The following is a 15,081-nucleotide window of genomic DNA, read 5'->3' on the forward strand; positions in this document are numbered from 1 at the left end:
GGGACCACCACCGGAACAGGACGGGGCTGGGGTGCATCCGGGACCACCACTGGAAGAGGTTGTGGTGTATCCAGGACCACCGCCGGAACAAAAACGGGACGTTGACGGGGACGGGGACGGCGGCGGCGACGACGACGACCCCCCCTCATGGCAAGACGACTCCCCACCATGGCAGGAGCGAAGAACTTGGCCTGGTCAAAGTCCCAGTAAGACCTGGTCCTCTGTGCTTCCAGGCAGTAGGCCTCTGGCAAACGCATGTCCCGCTCCGCTGGGTTCAGGAAAAAATATGGCTGGTCCATTCTGTCAGGTTGGGGGGCTGTGGTAGCGTGAAGGACCCAAAATGCAGAGACGGGAGCACACAGTTCCTGGCCAAGGGATTTATTAACTTAACAAAAAGCGCTGCTAAGCAGGGAAACAGAAACAAAAACTCACTGTGGGCATAGCATGATAAACAGGGCAGAAGACGTACATGGAAGAGACATTAATGACGTTACGGACATTACATGAGAGACATACGACGTTAATGGACCAGCACAAGAGGAAGGCAGAGACAAGACTTATATATAGACAGGGCAGACAAGACACAGGCGAACATGATCAGGACAGATTGGGACAAAGGAAGTAAAACTCAAAAACATGACAAAACAGTAAACCTCTCAAAATAAAACAGGAAACAGAACTCAAACATGACAGTGACCAAAACGGAAAGCAAAAACCAATACAAAGAAACCCAAACCATGACACCCCCCCCCCCCCCCACTCACAAACACATACATACATTACACAAGGAAGGTGGGATCTCTGATCTTCTGTCCCCTTCCCCATCCCTTGTGGGGAGAACAGGGCCCTCAGCAGTGTTGACAGTATACCTTGGGTGCTGGCTTCCTGGGCCTGGCGGCCTTCTCTCCACACGGGGAGAAAGATCCCTGAGTTCTCTGGGAAGACCATGAACCAAGGATCACATCTCATTTGAGTCTGGGGGTGTCTGTGTCCCTGTAGTGGTGGTTCTGGTCTTTGCCCTTGGGAACTGGGCCTCTCTACAATACTAAAAGTGGGAGCGTGGTCGGCCAACATCTCTTGGGCAGGGGTGAGTGTCCCCTGCCTTGTTCTTTCCTGGACCTCCTGCAGAGTCGTGGGTGGTTGCCTGGAGTGTGGAGCGGGTCTCCCTTTGGGGACCCTGGTTCGTGGCCGGGGTTGTTACAAGCCAGGGTGGTGGTGAGGTGATTGTATGTGTCTGGGGGGGCTCTCCGTGGTTGGGACCTAGGATGGGTGCGGTGGGAGGGCTATTCTTCTGCCTGGGCTGGAGCTTGCACTCTCCATGCTCCTGTTCTCCCCTGCTCTCTAGTATTGGGGGGTCCTGTGGTGGTCCGGCTGGTCCTGGTCTGGGTGGCTAACGTGATTGCCCAAAGGGCAGATCTCCTCTATCTGCAGAACCATGCAGTTGCCGGGGTCTTGGTGTGGGGGGTGACCGGACAATTTCCCTTTTTTTACATTCCATCATCCACCACAGTAGAACATAAACACTCACCTAAGCACAGGTGTCAGCTTACCTTTGGACAAGTAGTGTGCGTGACAGAATGAAATGCTTTACGTGTGTTTGTGTGCATAAGTGTGTGCGTGTGAGCTGTATTTGTATTGTGTACATGTTGACATGTTCAATCTTCAATCATGTTCAAACTTCAGATACAAATGTGAAGTTTTTTGGACTATAAGGACGACTCACAGACATGTTGTCACTATGTTTACTGGTTAATGGATACTCAACGAGAACAAGCACATTACAAGCCACTTTCAAATCCTTCCACATCATTAAATAGTGCCTGTTTTTATGACATCACAACTACAGTTCAGCTGTTGGAAATGATTTATTAATTAGTTTGAGACTTTAAAATAATTCTCTGTAAATCATGAAATCAATCAATACATTGTCTTGTTATAGGCACAATTTGAAATTATTTTAATATAAGAAGAAAAAATTTGTGTAACATACACTGCAGCCATATGTGACAATATACTAAAAAGTTTTTAGTTAAAGTGATACTGTAAGCGGGTTGATTTTCCTGTATTTAGCTAAACCTAATAATTTAGTTTAAATATTATCTTCTTTTTTACCTTTAAAAGAAAGTAAAACAGGAACTTAAGAGTAAAAGTAGGACTGCAATGTGATTAAGGTAAAGGATTTGACTTAACCTTTAAAATGTACTGAAATAAAAGAATGTGTGAGTTTAGTTTTTAGGCTTGAAGTACTTTAAAAATAGAAACAAGTTTAGTTTCTTTTTTAGCTGCAGTCTCTATGTTAAGAAAAGCCATTGTTCACCATCATTTATCATGCAGACAAGAGAGTGGGGCGGATTTTTTTTCTCACCTAACTCAGCAAAAAAGTTGTTCTTATCTTCAAAAATGCTGAATTATTCTTTTAAACTTTGTATTTTGTAACTGCGATGACTATTTTTGTGTAAGGCTCCTAGTTTTGTTTAGCATGTTCTGTTTTTGCAGGCTCATCGTTCTGACTTTAGAACTTTTTGGATCATTTTAAAACACAGTACTGCCGGTTCAAAAATAAGATTGTGTTTTGCATAGTGATGTGACATCTGCGAATGAATCGAATCTTTTGAATGGCTCAGTAACATGAATGATGGGAATCTACTCCCGGTCGGCTGGGAACCGTTCTTTATTTTGTCCTTTTTTTCTCCTTCTTCTGAGTTTTATACGTTTACATAAATGCCCAAACAAGCCTATCCTTCTAATGTTAGATACAAATATCACATGAGTTGTGAATACCTGATTCATCTAAACTTTTGCTGTTCTCATATGCAGTCAATGTTTCAGATGCAACGCACACAATCATTATTCTTTGTTCAGTTTTTTGTGACACTTAAGCACTAAAACAGAAAAATGTGTCCTTTAGTTCCCATTGATTTACATTCATGAAGCCAACACGGGGCAGGGGGCGAGGGACAGGTGGTTTGTTGCTTTATGATACTCACACCTCGTGTGTTTTATAAATCCTCCAAAATGCTCACATCAGATGACCAAATTAGGAACAAATCTATTGTCAGAACTGTTTATTATCAGATTCAGTTTGAAGCACATGTTCTTATCTTCTGCTGCACGGCAGAACTTATAGTTTATGTTCAGGAGCAAAAATTTTAAATGACAGAATTGCATTATGAGTGCAAGTAAATGTACTGCTTTAAGAGGATCTTTTTTGACGCTGAATTTTATTTTGAAAGGAACCTGAATTTCCTGATGTCAGAGCAAAAGAGATCTAAATTGGTATAAAGCCTATTTAAAAAAAATAACACTGTTATAGTTTAAATAACATTAAACTATAACATTTTAAAGCTACATGTTCTAAATAAATGCTGTGAAAAAGTGTATTTCTATAAAAAGAGTAGTGGGAATTTGCTGCTCTCACTTGGATTTTAAGTAAGAAACTGGACCAAATGGTTCTTTTAGAAGTTGCAGACCCCTGGTTGAGCTGTTACATTAATAACATAATTAAAAGTACACAGACTTTATACACATACACTGTAAATGCTGGCAGATGTATATTTACAATGAATCAAATCAGACTTTAACATCTTGTCCACACATGTCTAACGAAGCTAAAATAGATATTTCCAAAATAATTTGAACTCAGTTATTGGTGAAAATTTGAATTTCAATCATTCTGATCCAGATCAATCCTCCCTCCAGGCTGTCTTCTTAAAAATGAGTACTTATAAGAATAGCCAAATGAGCCGGTCTTTTGAACGGCTCTTGGTAATGAACTGAGCCATAAATCCAACACCAGCTTAAAATTTATTTCTATTTTTCAGTGTAATGCGGTGAGGGAAGCAGCTTTCTGCATGAGGTGAACTGCAGGCGGCCACTCTGGACTCTTGATGCGTTCACATCACTGCTGTCCGCCTGACTCCGTCATATGGATGGAGCAAAGAGTGTATGGTTCAGCGGGTCAGCAGCATCATGTGTCATACAATGAACTGATCAGCTGCGAGATGAACTGAGTTGTGCCCGTAGATGTGGTTTTGGATTTGGTGGCAGAAGAGGGCAGTTGGGGCCACGGGTGTGGGGGTTGGGAGGTTCACTGTTTTACTCTCTGGGATGCATTCTGGCCATGGACAATGTTGGAACACATTCTGGTGGAGGGCGCAGCGAGTGATGTGAACATATTTCCAGCTGACATAAAAAATCTGAGGGAAGCAAACATGCCACGTTGCACTGGATTTTCATAACGGCACACATAAAACTGACATGACATGAGTTACATGAGGCTACTTACAGTAATCCCAAAACTTTATTGATTCCAATCCTTTTTTCTTTTTTTGTCCTTCCTTATTTCTTATTGATGTCCACCAATGTAAAGGCTGTGTTATTTTTGGTGGGTTAGAATTACGCAGTCTATGCGTATTTTACCTAGTTTATATGCAATCCTCACATAAAATGTACGCAATTGTGCGTGATTTTTGTGAGATGCATACGCTAATATGTGGGTTTTCATGTATCTCCATATATTTCTAATGGACTTTCCATGCATGTTCCACCAATGTATACCTTTTAGATCACGTACACAACGCGCATATCACGTTAAAATTACGCAATTGACGCAAGAATTCCTAGTGAACTGCACATAAACAGATCAATAATCACGCATCGTTTATGTTCTACATTGACATACGTGTTCCTTGCGTGTTTTAATCGTATTTCTTCTGTGGTTTTAACATGGTTCATTTGTGGAAAATTTCATGTAAACACCACAACTTTTCTCACTTCTCTCATATATGCTCACGTATGACCAATTTTTATCTGTGCAATATGCGCAAAACGTACATAGTTTCTGTGTGACATTGCCTTAACATTGGTGGACATCAATAAGAAATAAGGAAGGACAAGAAAAGAAAAAAGATTAGTATCAATAAAGTTTATAGGATTACTATAAGCAGCCTCAATATCATGTCATCCCTTAGTAACTAACACGTGCGCACCCGTTAGTAACAGAAACTAATTTAAAAAAAAAAAAAAAAATCAATTGGCACCGGGCCGCAGAAGAAATAATGAATTTTGCCTGGTTCTTTTTTTTTTTTCTTTTAAGTTTTGACAAACTTTATTTTAAAAAATCTTTTCTTTTGAAAAATAACCGGATTCTGGGCGGAGGCCCCGGGGAAGACCCAGAACATGTCTGGGGGTCTGGGTTAGTCTAGAAGTCTGGACATCTTTTTTTAGAGAGCTGCCCCTAGATATGTGATCTAAGGAAGAAGATGGATGGATGGATGGATGGATGGATGGATGGATGGATGGATGGACGGATGGATGGATGGACGGACGGACGGACGGACGGACGGACGGACGGATGAATTCTCTCAGCTACACCTTTGATCACTTGAGCTGTAAAGTTTGGTCACAGGAGGAAAAACGACTACATTTAAACTATCTTTTATTCTGAAAAAAGTTGGTTTTAAAATCAAGAGGAATTTGAGAGCTAAAAATAGTTCATCGACGTGCTACACGAGTAAAGTAGTATGTGGAATGTTTTCCTTGCAAATGGATAAGGGATCAATGCAGAGACAGAAGAACAAATGGAAGAACGGGCTACGACTTCAAGACAATAAAACAACAAAGAGATATATGTTCCTCTGCTGTTATCTGTCGTTATTATTATTATTAAAAGATTTGTTTTTTGTGATGTTCAGAGTTTATTTTTATTTTTAAAATGAGACAAAAATTAAGCATCCCCGATAGCTCCCACCCCTGTCCACCCAGTGGTTGACCAGTCAGCAGCCACATAACGGTGGGGAACACCAGCAGTTTAGCGCCATTGTCATAGTAAAAAAAAAGGGAAAGAAATAGAGACTAGGTCAATATTTCTTTCTTGATTTTATATATTTGTTTTTTTTATTTACTGGAACACTTTGCCAAATGAACATATAATGGCATTTCTGAAGCTGCCAGATAACTATTTTTGTTTGTATCACTTGTTAACCACCATGCAGCAGTTAACCACCCACGCTTTGTTTGTTAATGCCTCAAAAACTCTTGGCTTGTCTCTCTGTCACTTTCCTTCCACTGTTTGCTTGACTCGCTCTGTTCTTTGTGCTGCCTGCAGCTCCAGGATGCTCTGTCACAACAGCAGCAGCCGTGAGCCTAACTCAACCTTTTACATCTGTAACAAAGAGGCACATGTGTCTTATTCAGAGCTAAGTGCCTCTCACAATCTGCAGCTAACTGATAGAAAAATGCATCAAAACCCAAAGCTGCCTGCAGGGCTGCAGCATTTATAGTGTCTGCAGAGATCACAGAGCAGAGCTCCCTCAGTGACAACAGTTTATCTGCTTAATGGTACGTGCTTTTTATGCTTCTTAACTAGCATAGTTTTATAATGTAGGTTTCAAATGTCAAATCCAAACTCAAGCTTGACTACATTATTAGTAATGACTTATTTTTAATTCTTAATTGTTAACCTTGAAGACCCCCTCGGATTTGTGTGCTTCTCACATGCTACTGAGGGATTTTTCTGTTGAATGAGGATATACACATTAATATACAAATAAACTTTGAAATTTGAAATACTCCGAAATAGCACTTTTGAGTATTGCTGTATTCAAATCATTGTGAATTAGGAGCGAACAAAAAGATTCAGTTGGAAAAAGATTGGTGGTGTGATGCAGAAGCTTCTGATGGCATGCCACAAGCTCCCTGCTCCGCTCCATTTTGATGCATGCACTTGTAGGCAAATAGATCTGTGGTTCTTTGGTTCCTTGGTTTTCCTCGTCTGAGCTGGCATCTGGCTCAGAACTGTACAAATGGATGACTCAGATGCTGCTCGTCATTTTTGTGGCGCCGGTAAGGTCAGCTTGGGGGTGTGAGGGGCACTAAGCCAGCGGGAGAGCATGTAAACAAATGGATGATGGGAAGTGAAAGAAGGCTTACTCTGCGCCAACAGTTCCATACACAACTCACAGGAAAGTGTCTAATAACTACTGCCGTTCTACAGAAACTATGTCCTAGAAACTGACACAGTCTTTCCACTTTGGATAAAAGCGTCATAATCATAATTTAGAGACCACAGGGAACACTTTTTAGTACAAAAAGCTATTTAAACCAAAAAAATAAATGACAATAAAGTTCTGAATACTCATTGAATACATATTTCTTTTGTAAGTCACCGTGGTATTGCAGGAGGCTTCCACGGCGTGCGTTTATTTTCGTCGGCCATTATCCTTTCCTTCATGTATCAAGAATAAATGATTCTTTTGTTATGAGAAAATTTGCTCTGTCAACATGCTTTTTTTTAAAAGTATTGATTAACACCTACTTTATGAGGGTGTGGAGGGAGGGACTGCTGCTTGTAATATGTCTAAATAAATTCAATTCAATTTTAAGTTACCAAAGAGATAAGCAAAGTAAGAGGTAAAGAGAAAAGGCGCGTAACTTTAAAAATAAGATAGAACGTCATCCCAACACAACAAACGGAAGTGATTATTTACAGCTCAGTAAAGGTCTAAACCACTTCAGCAAGAAACTTTTAAGTTATAGTATAATAGCCATTATTGCAATGATGTCTTCTAGTTGTTCCCTAAGTGTTTTGGACCTTGATTGTCCTTTGCGATTACTGCTAATGATTTATTTCTGAAATCCATAATATACAATGGAGGTACATAACTGTATAGTTAAGCTTAATTAACTGCCTGCCTGGTAGAGCACGTTTTGAAATCACATTTCTAAAACCATTGATTGTGTGTATTACTTACCCAAGGCAATAATCAAAACATTTTTGTATTGGTTGTGTTGTTAAAGTGTTAAAGTAAGTCAGAAGAAGTAAGTCTGTTTCTCTCTTAGCGGTCCAGGTCCGAGCAACTGACAAAGTCAAGAATCGAGTGTCCTCTCAAACGCTTTTGCTGCAACACAGATTTATATTCGAAACACAAACACTGATGTTTCTGCTGTGCTCTTCTTCATGTTGATTGCATTTCCAGATGTTCATGCGCACCTTGGGTTTCTGAGGTCATGCTTAAAGAAATGCAAAGAAAAGCATGTAAGGAACTAAGTCAGACCATGAGGGAGGAACACGAGGGATGTTCCCTTTGTCCCCCTCTGGAAAAAAAAATAGTTGCCTGACCGTGGCCCCATTGAGTTTACCATATTTTTCAGACTATAAGTCACTCTGGAGTATAAGTCGCAGCAGCCAAAAATGCATTTGAAAGAAGAAAAAAATCATATATAAGTTGTACTGGAGTATAAGTTGCCCTTTTGGAGAAATGTACTTAACAAGACAAGTAAGATTGATTGATGCTTCTTCTTCTGCATTGTTGTCAGTCAAAAAAACTGATACACACACCTACACACACCTACAGTGCTCTTTATTTTCTTTTTAAATCCCATATGCATCACACCTGGGTATAAGTCGCACCCCCGGCCAAACTATACAAAAAAAGCGACTTATGCTCAGAAAACAACTCAACATGGTTTGCTTGTTTCATCTAATTTTTTTTTGTTTTTCAAAAAATGCTGGTGTTTGGGGATTTTACTGTGTCCTTGTTGTTACTAATCCCATGTTTTGCCCTTTGTGTGTCTGCAGGAAACAGTTGAATATGCCTTCCTAATCATTTTCACTATTGAGACCTTTCTGAAGATTATTGCTTATGGCCTAGTGATGCACCAGAATGCATATGTGAGAAACGGCTGGAACATGCTGGACTTTGTTATTGTGGTGATAGGGTAAGTCCACAAATTCTCTATTTTTGTTGTTGTTGTTGTTGTGCTGCTGTAATGCATAAAAAACCCACCAGAGTCACCGTTGAGTGTGCTTTTGCAGCTCAGGTCTCAAGGTTTTGGTATTTTTAGTCTGCTGTTTGGATGTTTTTTCTTGATCTCAGTTTAGCAGTTTACAGTTCTGTGCAAGAAGTTAAAGTTGCTTAGGCCTCTGCTTCAAGTGGCAAGTGCTAATAGAGACCATCAGACACCCACAGTATTTGACCCAGAAAAGACACAGAGAATAAATCAGATTTTTAGCACCACTGGAGTGAGTCACCATCTCTCCATACTTTGTCTCTTAAACTCTCTCTGCCTTATCCTCTGCTTTTCTTGCATGTTCTGATTACTAACCCCCTTTCATTTTCACATCGCAGATAGTTCAGGCTGTACTCCTCCCCACCTCACGTACCCTCATTCCTATTTCCTGCACACTCTCCTCTTATTTTCTCGATCCATATCACTGCTGTTTTTTTTTCCTTCCCATCTTTTGCCTCCCTCTGTTCCTCCTCTAATCCACACAGTCCAGTGGGTAGCTGGGTCAGATCTCTGCCTGCGTGCCGCATGCAGGGTTAATCTGCCATCCAGTCAAATGCAAAGATGACTGCTCCTGCTATGAGGAGTGACTGCTTCTCCTAAATCAGAGAAATGACACTTTGATAGGCTTCTCTGTCGTTGTGTAGATCATCTCTGCAGACTGTTCTTTGGTATGAGAAAAGACTTCAAACACAAAACGTAAATCCAGGGCTATCCAGTAAGCACCTATGGCATTTATTAATTGATATAATAACATTTTAAAAGGAAATTTTCCATTTATTTACTATAAATAGTTATAGTTTTTTTCATTCCATCTTTTAAAATAATGTCCAGCTTTGCAATGAGTCCAAAGAAACTGATTGAGTTGTATTTTATTTAGCTGTAGTACCTGCAAATAAAAGGATAAAGACTCAGGGTTACTGCTTGGTTCCTAAATTGAATTTTTTTTTAAACAGCAACACACTTGCAGATATTAAATGGATGAGCGGTTAATTCGTTCATACGGTGGCAGGAGCCAGAAATGTTCTCACTTCCATTTGTCAAGTCTTAGTCAAGGCTGAAGTCTTTGCATTTAAATTTAAGCCAAGTCTCCATCTCAGGCTGAAGAATCCACTTTTCAGATAAGAATCAAACAACATTAAATGGTAGATTCATTAGATGGTAATTAGTCTTCACATGGATATTCCTGTTGGTTCTTATCTTATAGTATAAAAATTAACAAGTTTAATCCTATTATTAGGACTTAAAAGGGATGTTTTACCATAACAGCAGTGATTCAGAAAGTTTCTATCCTTTCATACTGCTGATTATCATTTTATGGCTTTGTTTCTTTATCTTCTTTTTGATTGATGGTTTCCTGGAAATTAAAGGTTGTGGGAAAGTTTTTTGTTCTAAAAACCAGTATACAATCCCAATAATAACCAAATCACTGTTGTTTCTCCAAAAATAGCTGAAAGAAGGTGTCTTGATTTGTACTAAGACAGCATGTGGTGTGGTTGTCAACACTGTCACCTCACAGCGAGACAGTTCCAGTTTCCCTGCCTCTCTGTGGAGGCTTGTTTCTTTTTGCCTCTCTGGGTTTCCGTCAGGCTGCCTGAAACTTTTGGTGATTGGTTGCTATAAACTGTCCACAAGTTAACTACCGAATTTTAGAGGGTAATTAGTCTGCATCCCTGTGTTTTAAACACTGACTGTATGTGATAACTGGACTGAGTGACCCCTCCCCCCTGGCTGTCCAAACAGGAAGTACAAAGCCAACATCCCATTGTCTTCTATGGAAAAAACAGCTATTAGTCAGTCTTTTGGTCAAAACAATAATTCTTGCTCCGCTACCTTTTTTTTCAAAAATGTTCTTACTTATCCTTTTTCGTTGTTGATGTACAAGTTATTCAAGTTATAAATGGACCAATCAGATGCCTAAATGCAAGTAGCGGGTGTCTGCTGGCCCCCACCTTGAACATTCGAAATGTTTGTTTAACAGATTTTCCAGAGCCCGCGTTCAAGTGGTAGTCCAGTGAGTGTGAACTTCCAACAAGCTCACTTCGGATTGCCGAATGTGGTTGCCATAGAAATGTTGATTTGCTGCTCACTGACAATTTCTGGTTTTGACCAACGTCTGTAAGGCGAAAAAAATGGCTTCTAAATTGACTTGATTTCATTACAACCGGAGTATGTCTTTTTCTATGGGTAATGTCACACTCACTCTGTCCAGTTCTCTCATACAGTAAATGGTAATAAAGCATGAACATATTTATGGGTTATTATAATGGCAAAAAAAATTGAAATCAACACTTAAAACGTTAGATTTTACACCGGAAACATCAATGGTCTGTTTAGCGTGTATCAACAATGTCATCCACTGCCTTTAAAAACAAAATTAAAACTCAATTTAGGTGATCCATATATCTGAGTGTAATGTAACGCTTTCTTCAGTGTGCTTTGATTGTGTATTCCACATTTTTGTCACTATTTCATGTGTTGCATCCATCTCCTGTTCAGGTTCTTTTTGTACATAAACAGAAGATTAAGCCTGAGGCCTTTAGATGCTGATATATGTTATCATTATTTCTGTTTTGTTAATAGTGTTTATGACTAGCTGGTGTTTTATTCGGCAAAAAATAAAAGTCAGTGTTTATTTTCAAGTGTATTGTGGGTCTTATTTATACTGACTGTGCTGTAGTGATTTCAGTTTAGTTTGTGGGTGGCTGTAAATAATCTAATGTTCTTAGAGAAACATGACACACAAAAGGGTGAGCAATAGTAGAGGGAAAAATAGATTTGCATGAAAGGGTTGACATTTACATTAAACCATTTATGTACAGTGGCATAGATTTCTTACAATATTAAGGCAATACAGGTTTAGTGTCCTGCCCAATGACACAATAATTGTAAAAGTTTAATATTGCAAATGGCGGGCTATTGCTCTACCAAGGCGAGCTACATTGTAGAAAATGTAAAACTAGTGGCCGAAAAAAGACTTCATAATCCATCAATGTCCAAGTTATTACCATGTAACATGTAACATTCATATATATATATATATATATATATATATATATATATATATATATATATATATATATACTGCTTAAAAATCAATCAATCATTCAATCAATTAATCAATCAATCAATCAATCAATCAATCAATCAATCAATGTGACAAACAATAGAAAGGAGCCTTGGTGTCAAGTGTAGCTGCATCCCAGTGTATGGAAGTCATGCCAGTTATTCCAGCTATGAAGTAAATGCCTATAAATAGGTTAAAGTGGTGTAACATTATCCAAGAAGATGATATTTCTGGTTGCCAACAGACTCTTCAGCGTTGTCTTGGAGCTTTTGACCAAAGAGGAACCGAAAGTAGAAGGCGATGGAGCTAATAACCATCCGTCGATGCATGGTCACGGGGGTAAGCCAGGTGGATTTGATGTTAAAGCCCTTCGAGCCTTCCGTGTGCTGCGACCCCTGCGGCTGGTCTCAGGAGTACCCAGTGAGTTAACATGCATTTATATGACACTACTTATACTGAGCATAACACATACCATTGTTCCTGAGCTCACTGAACTGTTTGGTCAAAACGTGGTGCAGAACTTTCATCTTAGGCGCCATGGATACAAGAATAAACACAATCACAGTAAATACATCTGAGATCTTTTTAAGAATCGATTTTGGCTTTTTACTCTACCGGTGCCAAATTTTGAAAATAAATGCTGACATGCTTCTGTTTTTTCTAAAAAGGCACATTTCTCATTCGCACTTTGACCTTTATGATTTATGACTTGCCAGTCAATGTTTTATTCCAGGTTATCCACATTTTACAGTGAAGCTTTTTTCTGTGTAGAGCTCATTTTCTTTCTTTGCCTATAGGTTTACAGGTGGTGTTGAACTCCATCATTAAAGCCATGGTCCCTCTGCTGCACATTGCCCTTCTGGTCTTGTTTGTCATCATCATCTATGCTATTATTGGCCTCGAGCTTTTCATTGGAAAAATGCATGCAACCTGCTATATGCCTGGCTCAGGTAAGTGCTTTTGACTTCTACATATAAAAGCATACCAGCCTTTCATAAATAGGCCACCTAATGTCTTCGTCATTTCAGTTTGTCTTGACTAAGAGAGTATTGGACATGTCTTTCTTTCTTTTCTCTTTCACGACTAGCTGCATTTTCAGTATCTTCATGTCAGCTTCACTCTGAATGTGGGAAAGTTGAAAGTTTGGCTGTGAATGCGTCTTGTAACACTGAGAAGACACTGCACTCCATGTTTCCAATTGTCCAACTGTTTAACGCACACTACACCCACACCGTCATATGGTCTTCCTCGATAATGTTGACGTTTTGGCAAGACTTCCCAGCAGTTGCACAAGCAGCAACTGACCAAGGAAATATATTTTTTTGCTGTATATCAACAAGAAAATCATTGTATGTGTTGGGTTTGGTGATAAAAAGTTCTAATAGAAAACTAATCCTCAGTTACCTACAGAAATTTATTGGAGTGGCTGTTTTTTTTTACAGTGTAATCGCTGACATCGATTACATAATCCAGCAGCATTGTATGCTTAACCAACACATCTGTATGATCCACATTTTGTTTGCAAACATGTTGGGGTTGCTCTGTGCAAAGGGTGGTGATTCTTTGCAAAGGGGGTTTTCTTCAACAGACATTCAACAGTACACAAAAACTACATTCATGTCTACAAAGTAAGATAAAGAACAAGATTAAAAAATAATTTTCCTGTGCCATTTTGGTCAATAGTCTCCTGTCTTATATTCTGTCACTTCCTGCTGCTTTCTTGCCCTGGTAAAATCATAAGCCCACCCCAGTGCATGCTGGCTCCTTACCAGAATTGGCTTCAATTAAAACAACTTTACTTCTTTAGAAGGTAGGTAGATAAGGAATGGCATGGGGGCTGTTTATAAACGGTTCTGTCATGATAATTTTGCATTATTGGATTAGCGCCCCCTGCTGTTGTATGAAAAACAAGCACTTTTTTGAATTAGTATAAAACGGTTGTGATTAACAAAGCAGACAGAAGGCTGTTGAATAAAACGACACGGTTTTGGAAATTAAGAAGCATCATCTGTGAACGTAGAATTTATCCTGTCAGCACTCACTTCTAAACATTAATCATTCTAATACAATAATTTTTAAAATCACCCCACAAACTCTGCTCCTTTTTTTTAATAATGTACTAAGAATGTGACAAAGACTTTTGCTTTGAAGATGGATTTGTAAGACAGTAAATTTCGCTCGGATGACTTGAAGTCTCTTGTCTCAGATTTGATAGCAGAGGAGGAACCAGCTCCATGTGCGATCTCAGGACATGGGCGCCAATGCCCCATCAACGGCACAGAGTGCAGGGAAGGCTGGCACGGTCCCAACAACGGCATCACTAATTTTGACAACTTCCTGTTCGCCATGCTGACAGTGTTTCAGTGCATCACCATGGAGGGCTGGACAGACGTGCTCTACTGGGTGAGTAGTACCAGGTTTAGAGACCCGTGACTGACACGTTCATTCAGCTTCAGCATGTCCCCCAGTTTGACACATAACAGTAATGTGAGTGACAACGTGATGATGAAGCTGCTGAGAACATCCTGCGGCAGCGGATGTCACTCAAATAAGATTGATTGTCTAAATGACTCCATGGGTTTTTTCAAGTTTTTGATCAAAAATATATTTTTTTATTTTGATGACAACTGTCCTGCAAAATATCTTCAAACCAACTCCAACAGACTAACAGCCAATGTAGTTTCTCAGTTCAACATAAGCTAACATCCTTCCACTTATAGTACACCAGTTTTACAATCAGATGACCCCACCCTTACATTGACGTGTTCTCCCTACCATGACAAAGGTGGATAAAGGTGGAAAGATTTCATGTAACCAGTGAAGATCAAAAATCATGGAAGAAAAAAGGTTCAGCGTACTGTCTAGTGGGGTCCAGATGACCCCACTCCCAACGTAAATGTGCCTTGGAGGCACATTTACGTTGGGAGTGGGGTCATCTGGACCCCACAAGATAGCACAAGGGTTAGGCAATATGGACGGCAGTGATGGCTTAAGCTGTTGCTTTGTTTTTGTTCCTCTACCAACAGTACAAGCACAGAAGTGCGTACACAACGAGCATCACTTTGTTGTTTTTTTCTTTTATCAATAGTTTCACCCTAACAGAGCCAGAACAAAGCTCCACAACTGACAGAAAATAGTATTCTGTTCACCTTTAGAGAATTTATGAAGACTCGCCATATTTCCTTTGTTGTTTTTTCAATGGAAAATGCTGCCGATAAACACACTAT

The 15,081-nt window shown here is 39.6% G+C and overlaps 1 protein-coding gene across 13 annotated transcripts in view; it reads left to right on the forward strand.

Moving 5' to 3' along the window:
* cacna1da (calcium channel, voltage-dependent, L type, alpha 1D subunit, a) overlaps nt 1-15,081 on the forward strand; it is a 73,267-nt gene that overhangs the window by 15,970 nt on the left and 42,216 nt on the right. For all 13 annotated transcript variants that reach the window (XM_023954780.2, XM_078946946.1, XM_023954782.2 and 10 more), the window contains exons 4-7: nt 8,579-8,718; nt 12,099-12,274; nt 12,652-12,804; nt 14,061-14,257. In XM_023954780.2, coding sequence (XP_023810548.1) covers nt 8,579-8,718; nt 12,099-12,274; nt 12,652-12,804; nt 14,061-14,257 — 666 coding nt within the window. The remainder of the gene's footprint in view (nt 1-8,578; nt 8,719-12,098; nt 12,275-12,651; nt 12,805-14,060; nt 14,258-15,081) is intronic.

Source organism: Oryzias latipes, chromosome 5 (genome assembly GCF_053564925.1).
Source record: "Oryzias latipes strain Hd-rR chromosome 5, Olatipes_Hd-rR_3.1".
Lineage (NCBI taxonomy): Eukaryota > Metazoa > Chordata > Actinopteri > Beloniformes > Adrianichthyidae > Oryzias > Oryzias latipes.